We start from the raw sequence: 10113 nt of genomic DNA, 5'->3' as shown, positions 1-10113 counted from the left end.
TGGCATTTTTTCCATTGGAGTGGCTGCTGCCCCCGCCCACCCCGCAAACGTCTCTACTTGTCAGTCAGGTAGAGGCGTTCACAGCCTATACAATGGTATTGCATTGGCCAGGCCGCGCACAGGCCGGAAGGGACCTGTGCGTGCAGCGGCGCCGCAAATGTGGATCTTACGGTCGCATAGTTTAGCGATGTGACCTGAATAACCCCCATAGTGCGTACACACTCTGCAATCCTTCAAATGACCTAACGATATATTGTGCATTTTTAGATCGTTTGGTCTTTAATGATGCATATGTATATATTGAGTAGTGCATACACAGATGCGATATATGATGCACGGGAGCCCACGATAGTGCGTACACACGGGGCGATGTGGACGATTTGTCATTCCAATTAAGCTCAAAAATGTCAAACCATCCAAAATATTATCTAGTGTGTACCCAGCTTTCAGCCACACATGAGCTACACCTATCCTTGTGCTGAGCATGGCACAATTGAGATGCTCTGCCACAGGTAGCGATTCCATTGCACACGCAGTCACTTATAATGTACTAGGCACACTATGGGGCCAATTCAGTAAGGTTAGCAAAGTCTGCTAATCAGCAGAATTTGCTATCCTTTTGCACGCATGCTGGGGCCGCCCAGCATGCTGACCGGCGCCTCCCCCCCTGCTTCAAGCAGAAATTGCGAACAGCACGCAATTTCTGCTTGTTAGCAGAAATTAAAAATGACTCCTGCCGACGCAGTTTAGCTGTGGCCGCAGGAGTCCCTGCGCCATTTTTGTTGTCGCAGCGGCTGCATGTGACGTCACGCAGCCACTGCGGCCGCACCCCCGACACGCCCCCCGTTTGCGCGTACCAGCCCACCGTTTGGGCTGGCACGCCCCCGCAACGCTCCGTTTCCACACAGAAAACGGAGCGTTGCCGCCCCGCGACCGCCTCTGCCTGATTGACAGGCAGGGGCAATCGTAATTTCTAAGGCCCCCTGCAGAAATTGCGGGCGCATGAGCAGTAGGGCCTGCTGCGCATGCGCCCGCGGCCCCTCAGCAAAAATTCTGTACGAATCACTACTTGCGATTCATACTGAATTTGGCCCTATATTAGTACTCTTGTAGAAAAGGTAGAAAGCCGCAGATAAAGCACCACGATACATTGCCCTAAGCCAGAGGTTCTCAAACTCGGTCCTCGGGGGCCCACACAGTGCATGTTTTGCAGGTCTCCTCACAGAATCGCAAGTGAAATAATTAGCTCCACCTGTGGACCTTTTAAAATGTGTCAGTGAGTAATTAATACACCTGTGCACCTGCTGGGTTACCTGCAAAACATGCACTGTGTGGGCTCCCGAGGACCGAGTTTGAGAACCTCTGGTCTAGGTGATCTGTAATCTGTATATATTACTCTGGCTGGGTAATCTCCCTTTACTCTCTCCTTCTACTAATCTTCCTGTTATCTCCCAGTTATCTAACGCATTGTGTATTATCTCCCCGTGTGTCACATTGCATTCTTATAGGCGTCTGTCACAGCCAGCCTGCTATATTATGATATCACACAAGCCAGGCTTCGCGTACTAGTCCCCAAACCCGACCTCATTCCACACATTCCTGCTTCTGCCTCACGGTGACTGATTGCCTCATGCTTCGCTTCTGCCGACCGACCAGCATCACCCCGAATCACCACGCCCGACCACTCGCGGTTGACACAATGAAATTGTTTGTGAACCAAGTTACTGAGGAGGACAGGACTATGCTCCAGGAATAGATTATAGAGAGCTCAGGGCAGTCAGACAGTCACCTTGGACACGTTTATGCAAACTGTACAAGAACTACAGGTCCAGTACATCCTGACCAAGGCTGGCAGGACATGCTGGGACTTGTAGTGCCAGTACAGCAGTGAAGGCACAAGCTGGTACAGCTCTGCAGCTGATACACCAAATATTCACTAGAGGGAGTATTTAGTTTTGAGGAGAGAATATACACGGTACTGATATATAGAGTACTTTCCTTCTAGCTGTATATATAGAGGATACATGATGCCATTATGGAGTATGTAGGTGTCAGAGGAGGCTGTTACAGGATGCTATGTGGGTAGCTGACTCTTCCAGCATATCACATAGCAAAGTGCTAATAATAATTAAATTAAAGAAAAAGAAAAATTCGGGACCATATCATGAAGCATAATATTTACTAAGAACAATACAGCTCCAGTCATGCTAATACCACATTGTATGTATAGAAGTCACTATGTAGTATTGGTGCAGGAGATGGGTGACCTTGTGCTGCGGGGATCAAGGTGAGCAGAGCAGAAGATTTGGGGAAAGATACACGAGTGTTTGTAGAGAGGAACAGGGAGGGGTGTAGTGCCGGAGGGAGTGTCAGCAGAGGGAGGCGGCACAGCAGAGAGAGAGAGAGAGACGGTGAGAGCCTGGGTGTGTCAGAGACTGTGAGAGACTGAGTGCTGCAGCCAGAGGAGAGACTACAGGCTTCCCGCACAAGGTACGTGCTGCTAATGGTGGGAACTGATTTATGTAGTGTGAGGAAGAAGTGTAACAAGTCTGTGTGTGACTGAGTGTGTGCTGAGCAGGGGCGCTCAGTGTGTGGCTGTGAGTGTGCTGTGCAGGGGCACTCTGTGTGACTGCTGTACAGGGGCACTCTGTGTGTGTGTGAGTGTGTGCTGTACAGGGGCACTCTGTGACTGTGAGTGTGTGCTGTACAGGGGCACTCTGACTGTGAGAGTGTGCTGTACAGGGGCACTCTGTGACTGAGTGTGCTGTGTGTGTGACTGTGACAGCCCACAACATGTGCTGCAGAGGTGAGTGAGAGGGATATATGGGGAGATGCCTTGGGAGGGTAATGGAAAGAGAAGAGACATCTGAGAGGTCACACATGGAGACTGTGGGCTGACAAGGAAAGAGCCAGACAATGAATGAGACAGTCTGGGTGTGGAGGTCAAACACATTCTGCTCAGAACTTGTCTCTGGGAAACAGCCAGAGCCTTCTCTCCCCTGGGTGTATTACACAGTCCAAGCCATGCCTGCTCACTTTAACCCTGTGTGTTTTCATGCAAGTCTCCCTCACATCTCATCTGGTCTCTGCCCCCCTTGTGTGCCCACCTGCCCACCAGTCACATGGCAGTCTCCCTCATGTGTATTCTGGTCTATGGCACCCTAGTGTGCCCACCATGCCCCTCACATGCCAATCTCCCTCATATCTAATCTGGTCTCTGCCACCCTTGTGCACACACCCAGCCCATCACATGCCTACCTGTCCCATTCCAGTCTCCCTCATGTCTACTTTGGTCTCTGCCATCCTTGTGTTTCTATACTGTCCCTCACATGCGTATCTGTCCCATGCCAGTCTCCCCCATGTCTACTCTGGTCTCTGCCACCCTTGTGTACCCACCCTGCCTACCTGTCCCATGCCAGTCTCCCTCTTGTCTACTCTGGTCTCTGCCACCCTTGTGTGTCCACCCTGCCCATCACATGCCTACCTGTCCCATGCCAGTCTCCCTCTTGTCTAATCTGGTCTCTGCCACCCTTGTGTGCACACCCTGCCCTCACATGCCAGTCTTCCTCCATATTTTTCTGTCACTGCCAAATGTGTCTAAAAGTTGTTCCATAACTTTTTTTTTTTTTAATTATTTGTTTGCTGTTCATTATTCTCTGTACCCTTTGGTAATAACACATGGCTGCCAATATTTTGTCTGATACTTAGCTATAAATGTATTTATTAATTTGTCCTAATTTAACCAAGTGTATTCCAACTGTCTCATTTCATTTTGACATTTCCCAGTGCCTGCTGTCTTCCTGACTCTTTTTCTTCTTCTTTCCCTGAAAACGTCTTATTCTCCTCACTTGGCATCTTTTTGTCTTTCAGTACCATGACAACCCGCTTTACCCAGTAATTCACACTCCCATCTCTCCGCAATCCTCCACTAATCCCTCCTCCTCCTCTCACACCCTGTCATCTCCGTACGGGTACCTCCTCTAAATCTCAGCTGTCTCTCCTAGGCAGGACCTGCTGCTCTCTCTACTAGGCCATGGGGGATGTTATATCAAGTCACCTGGATGAAAGCAGGCGCCAGTACATTGCAGGTAAGAACGTATGACTCCTGAGTGACTCCACTGACAGCGGTGCCTCCCTGTAAGGCGTCTTGCGTGCTTTAAGTTGATGCAGTGTTTCAGAGTACCTCCCCAGACTGAGATGCCATCTGCGGAGCTCTCTCTCTCCGTGTTTCTGTGGGTTGCCTTCTTAAACGTTCTCTTGTCTGCAGGTGGTGCCATCTTGTAGAACATCATTCCTGAGGGAATGAGTGGGCGCTAGATTCCTCATAGACTCTTTATCAGGAAGTGTATCTTCTATATGTAGCAGGTGCCTAAATGCACAATTACTGTTTCGCAATGCAGAACGCCTCTGTTGCGTTTCCAGAAATACAGCGTTCAAATAAATATTTGTTCCTCCCAGGGTTAAATCAAATAAGTCGCATAACTGCACATTTTTGACATTTTGGAACATTAGCAATAGTCTCCACTGTTTTATAATGCAGTGACTTAGGGGCAGATGTACCAAGCTTTGGAAAGAGCTAAAGTACCAACCAACCAGCTCTGAACTGCCGTGCTAGAGCCTGTGTTTGAAAAATGACAGCTAGGAGCTGATTGGTTGATAGTTTAAAGTGGTCTCCACGTTATCTCACTTAAGGCTTAGTACATCTGCCCCTTAATCTTATAGGCCCTACACACTGGCCGATCCGCCGCCGAGCTGCCCGACGGCGGATACGGCCGACGGGCTACCCGGCGGCGGGGGAGGGGCAGTGACGGGGGGAGTGAAGTTTCTTCACTCCCCCCGTCACCCGGCTGCATTGAAGTGCAGGTAAATATGGACGATCTCGTCCATATTGACCTGCATGTACAGCCGACGGGAGACCAGCGATGAACGAGCGCGGGGCCGCGCATCGTTCATCGCTGGAGCCTCCACACTGCACGATATGAACGTTATCTCGTTCATTATGAGATTGTTCATGTTGTGCAGTCATGTCGGCCAGTATGTAGGGCCCATTAGTTGTGCCTGAGGCTGAAGATTAAAGGGGGAATGTAATCTGGTCCGCATTGGCAAAAGTAGAGATTTTGGGGCTATTTTGCTGTGGGACTTAAAGCAGTGATTTGTTCAATAGGCGAAATAGGTTGGTTTTGCGTATAATAAAAGAAAGTTTAAAAAAATGACCGCTTTACATCCTGCGGAAACATTGATGAAAAATCTGCACTTCTGCAAACTTGGATCCCTTAAAATTCTCCCGCCCCACTCCAAAATTGACCGTTTACCTGCAGTGTAGGCAAGAAGTTAGTAGACGGACTCAATAGTCTGCATATCAATTGACTGGGAATATTTGGCACTTTAGGGGACATGTATCAAGCCTTGGAGAGCAATAAAGTGGAGAAGTTGCCCAATCCGCTTCCAACTGTCATTTTCTAGCATAGTCTTTGGAATGACAGTTAAAAGCTGCTTGGTTGTTTTGGATGACTACTCCACTCTAATGCTCTCCAAGGATTGCTACATCTCCCCCAAAGTGCCAAATATTCACAGTTAAATGATATGCATACTATTGAGTCTGTCTACTAACTTTTTGCCTTCACTGCATGACAAATAAGACTTAGGGGCTGAATCCGTGGTGGATGCTGTAGCGAGATCCACCACAATTTTCCTATGTTTAAAGATCTGCACAAGGATCTGAAAATGCGCTGTTGCTCTTGGTACCCCAAGCGCCGCAGCACCATTGACTTGCTGCTGGTGTTTGGGGGCGGAGTCAAGAAGCGTCCCAGAACATGTGTGTGTTGGGGGGAGGTTGAGGTGTTAGCCGTTTTTCTGGCTGTGCCGAAGCCAGCGGCTGCATCCTCAGCCGCAGCTTCACTGGTCCCGGTAGCGTGATTTCCCCTGACGTCCTTACTTGATGTCTGATCTTCATACACTTGATTCGACTCTGCATCTTCGAACGCAGCAGTCGATCATGCAAGCCTACAGCGGGAGTCCTCTTTCCCGCGGCTTCAGTATAAATTTTGCGCAGCAGCTGCGGACGGGTAAGACGTGAAGATTTGTTACGTATTCCAATTATGTGGATGCAAATTGGCTTTTGTTGATTGCGGCTCTCGCTTTCCACCCAGTTTTATGGCGTTGTGTGTAATTACGTGTTATAAATGGATTGCTGGAATAATAGCTAGGTTGGCTTATGGTGTAATGAGGGTTCACGTGAGAGAAAATGACTTGTCCTGAGGATGAACTGAGAAACAGGAACATTTTTGGAGGCTTTGCAACAGGAAAGGACATGGGACAGAGTGACTAAATAGGGTAATTATTTCCTGCTGGGCTATATTCAATGTGTGCCTATGTTAATAGCTATGATAATTTAATGTCATCCACCTACAAAAGATATGTAATGAAACACGTGGGGGGAGAGGTATCAAAACTTGGAGAGAGATAAAGTACCAACCAACTGCCATTTTTCAAACACAGCCTGTAAATTGACAGCATCTGATTTGTTGGTAGTTTCTCTGTCAACGGTCTGATCCATTTCCCCACCCCGGTCATTAGTAGCACTGAAAAGGATGGAGTACACATTTAGGAATATATTTACTAAGGTGTGAGCTTTTTTTGGAAGTGGAGATGTTGCCCCTAGCAACCAATCAGATGCCATCTAACATTTATCTAGCTGCTTCTAGAAAAAAAATAGCTAGAACCTGATTGGTTGCTGCTATGAGCAACAGCTTCACTTCTTAAAAAAACAACAACCCCTCACACCTTAGTAAATATGCCCCTTAGGGATGAGTAATGAATACTTTAAGGGAAAGTATACCCTATACATTGGTATGTTATATTTTAATATTTAAAATATTGTCAGGGAAATCTTGTGAGCCTACAGTAGGATATAGATAGATAGAGAGAGAGAGAGAGAGAGAGAGAGAGATATATATGGTAGGGGCTGTCATGTTGCCATGGGAACAACCCTGGTTGCTTCAGCAAGAACCATTTTGTATAACACATTTTTTTGTAGTCCTGTGTTTATGTAGCTGATCAGGGGTAACAGATGACAAATGGGTTGTGCAGGATTCTACAATTTAAATGCAGGAGTAAACTTTTAGAATGGAACTGTGGGGAAAAGCCAATAGGAACCTTTTATTTTTTATTGCTCGTTTAAGGGGTCTTTTAGACCGCTAATAGTGCATGTTTTACAGATCTCCTTAGTATCACAAGTGAAATAATTAGCATCACCTGTAGATCTTTTAAATTGTCAGTTAGTAGTGAATACACCTGTGCACCTGCTAGGAGATCTGGAAAACATGCACTGTTAAGAGACTGGAATTGGTAAACGCTGCTGTAGATGCAAAAAATTTCCTGACCAGCTAAAATGTGTGATCAAGCACTAAAAGTGTCAGGTGAGCTCTGATATAGGGGGATATCCAAAAAACCGGGGCTAATTGTCCCGCCGGGGGCTATCTAATTAGCCCCTATAAGCCACGGCACGCGCCGGCTTATCGGGGATTTTGTTTCACCTGCTTCCGGCAGGCGAAGCAGAATCTCCGGAGACAGCCCCTGTTTCACCCAAAAACACAAAGGTTTCACTGTGTGTTTTCGGGAGAAAGGTTTTTTTTTTTTTTTATACGAGATCTAACAGGATAGCATGCAAAAAAAAAAAATATTGGTGAAACATCGGAAAAAAGTCTGATAAACGGACGTTTTTCGGACCTGATGTTTTAACGGGGATAATTGGATATTCCCCATAGTATAAAATGTATCCTATGTGTAATCACCTCTTTTAGGGTCCCAGCATAAAAAAGTTAAATTGTGCAATGCTGGGCTAGTGTTGAACATGACATTTTCTCTATTATGTTGCCTCACACCGAGCATTGTCCAATAGGATCGCCGTGTGTTTTGGCCAAAGTTAGGGCTAGACTTGACCGTGCTGTACTCTGGGGAGAGAGGGGGAGCTTAGCTGCTTTACACTGCTAAACCCGGTGCTTTTGGGCGCGACGAGTGCGATAAGTAATGGGTGCCTCCAAAGTCTTGAATTGCTCTGTCAGTATACTGTAGTTGTAGGCACTTGCAACATTTTCAGCCCCAGGCCCATGTGGCCCTTAATGTGGCTCTGAACGGACAACCTATTTTTCACCAGTTGTGGATGATATTTGATTGCTCTAAATCCAGGGTGGGTGAGATGCGGCCCGCAACTACAAGCACCAGCATTCTCTACTAACCAATCAGGACATACTGGGATTTGCAGCTGGAAAGTTACAACTTGCCTATTTATTGCCACACAAAATACCTTGCGCGTGGTACGGGATCCGGTCATGTGACCAGCACTCTGGATCACGGCGGTCACCATGCCAACGCTGGGATCCCGCCAGCTTTCCAGCCTGACAGTCGGCATGCGGACTGACAGGGACTTTTCCACGATACCCAGTGGGAATAGAACCTGTGGCGAGCCCGCAAGGGGTTTTGTTTTTCGCTTGCCCCCACCTCCCGCCGACATTCTGCTGCCGGTATCCCAAGGTCGGTATCCTGACCGCCCGGATCCCCAGCGCCAATTTCCTACCCTGTGGTACTTGGCAGATCACCAAATCCTGTCAGTTGCCCCCTCCAGCTGAAATTTTTGCCCAACCCCGATCTGAAAAAATAGTGTCTAATCAATTCCCAATACTTTCCCTTTAAAAGCTAACTCCATAATACATTGAGGGTCGCGGAATCACTTTTAGGGAATGATAAATAATGTTTTCATAGGGCTCCCGGTGGAATACAAGTACTGCCTTACACAAGTTTGCCTAGTTTTCAATACTGAATATACTCCAGTGTGTACCAGTTATAGGGGGCCGTTGAAGAGGAAAGTATTCGAGTACCACGTAGTCACTGAGAGATCTCAGAAGGAGGGAAGGGAAGGGGGGGACTGAGCCAGACATGGGTTAGGGCAGGATGCAGAGGACGGAAATTCCAGGCAATGGATGGGGAGGGGGAGGTGACTTGATCTGTGCAGGCTAAAGGGAAGTCTCGGGATCCCCAGCAGTGTTGCCCCTTGTCACTTGTTGGACAGATAGAGGGTTTATGTGGCAGTAGTAGTAAAGTACAATAATCTGTTTGATTAGATTCTCCTGTGTATATCTCTACAGTATGAATAGACCAATATTCCCAAAAGCAAAATAAAATGACTTCAGAGTTAAGGGGGGTACTCACGGAGCGATATTCTAAGCAATCTGACTAGATTGCTTAGAATATCAGCATGATCGCTCCGTGTGTAGCCCCCTCAGCGATAGCGATGCGCGGCCCCGCACATCGCTATCGCTGCTGCTAGATTGGCCTGCATGCAGGCCAATCTAGCGGGTCGCTCACTTCACCCGCTGGGTGAAATGAGCGCCCGTCTCCCCCCGCACGCTTAGCACACATCTCTCCCGCATCGGCCCGTCTATATGGGCCTTAAGCAATACGTTTTGTGACCTTGATAAAGGATAATTCACACAAACCTTAAATGGGCGTGTCTTATTAGAAATACTCTAATCTTTTATACAAGAGAACTGTGAAAAGGGATAGCTGTAATAATGTAACCCCGGCACCAGGTTGTTTAACGGGATGTAGTTACTGTAAATTTACCTCCGGTGTGACATTAACAGTTGTTGAATTTGTGAGTCCTATTAATCAGTAAAAAGAAAAAAATGTGTGTGTATTTTTATACAGGTTGAGTATCCCTTATCCAAATATTCCGAAATACGGAATATTTTGAGTGAGTGTGAAATAGTGAAACCTTTGTTTTCTGATGGCTCAATGTACACAAACTCTGTTTAATACACAAAGTTATCAAAAATATTGTATTAAATGACCTTCAGGCTGTGTGTATAAGGTGTATATGAAACATAAATGAATTGTGTAAATGTACACACACTTTGTTTAATACTCAAAATTATTAAAAATATTGTACTAAATTACCATCAGGCTGTGTGTATAAGATGTATATGTAACATAAATGCATTCTGTGCTTAGACTTGGGTCCCATCACCATGATATCTCATTATGGTATGCAATTATTCCAAAATACGGAAAAATCCAATATCCAAAATACCTCTGGTCCCAAGCATTTTGGATAAG

At 46.7% G+C, this 10113-nt stretch overlaps 1 protein-coding gene across 3 annotated transcripts in view; it reads left to right on the top strand.

The window, feature by feature from the left end:
* The first annotated feature begins 1588 nt into the window (after positions 1 to 1588).
* Positions 1589 to 10113, top strand: part of LOC134948445 (protein Niban 2-like) — a 106953-nt gene continuing 98428 nt past the window's right edge. Inside the window, exons 1-2 of one of the 3 annotated variants that reach the window (XM_063936421.1) lie at positions 1589 to 2287; positions 4005 to 4088. In XM_063936421.1, the coding sequence (XP_063792491.1) occupies positions 4034 to 4088 (55 nt within the window). In that variant the 5' untranslated portion in view covers positions 1589 to 2287; positions 4005 to 4033. Of the gene's footprint in view, positions 2288 to 2316; positions 2491 to 2698; positions 2807 to 4004; positions 4089 to 10113 lie in introns of those variants that run through there. The other 2 variants (XM_063936420.1, XM_063936422.1) reach the window with 2 other exon arrangements.

The sequence above is a fragment of the Pseudophryne corroboree genome, chromosome 8 (genome assembly GCF_028390025.1).
Source record: "Pseudophryne corroboree isolate aPseCor3 chromosome 8, aPseCor3.hap2, whole genome shotgun sequence".
Lineage (NCBI taxonomy): Eukaryota > Metazoa > Chordata > Amphibia > Anura > Myobatrachidae > Pseudophryne > Pseudophryne corroboree.
The sequence above is the reverse complement of the archived record's forward strand: the minus strand, read 5'-3'. Positions and strand labels throughout refer to the sequence as shown.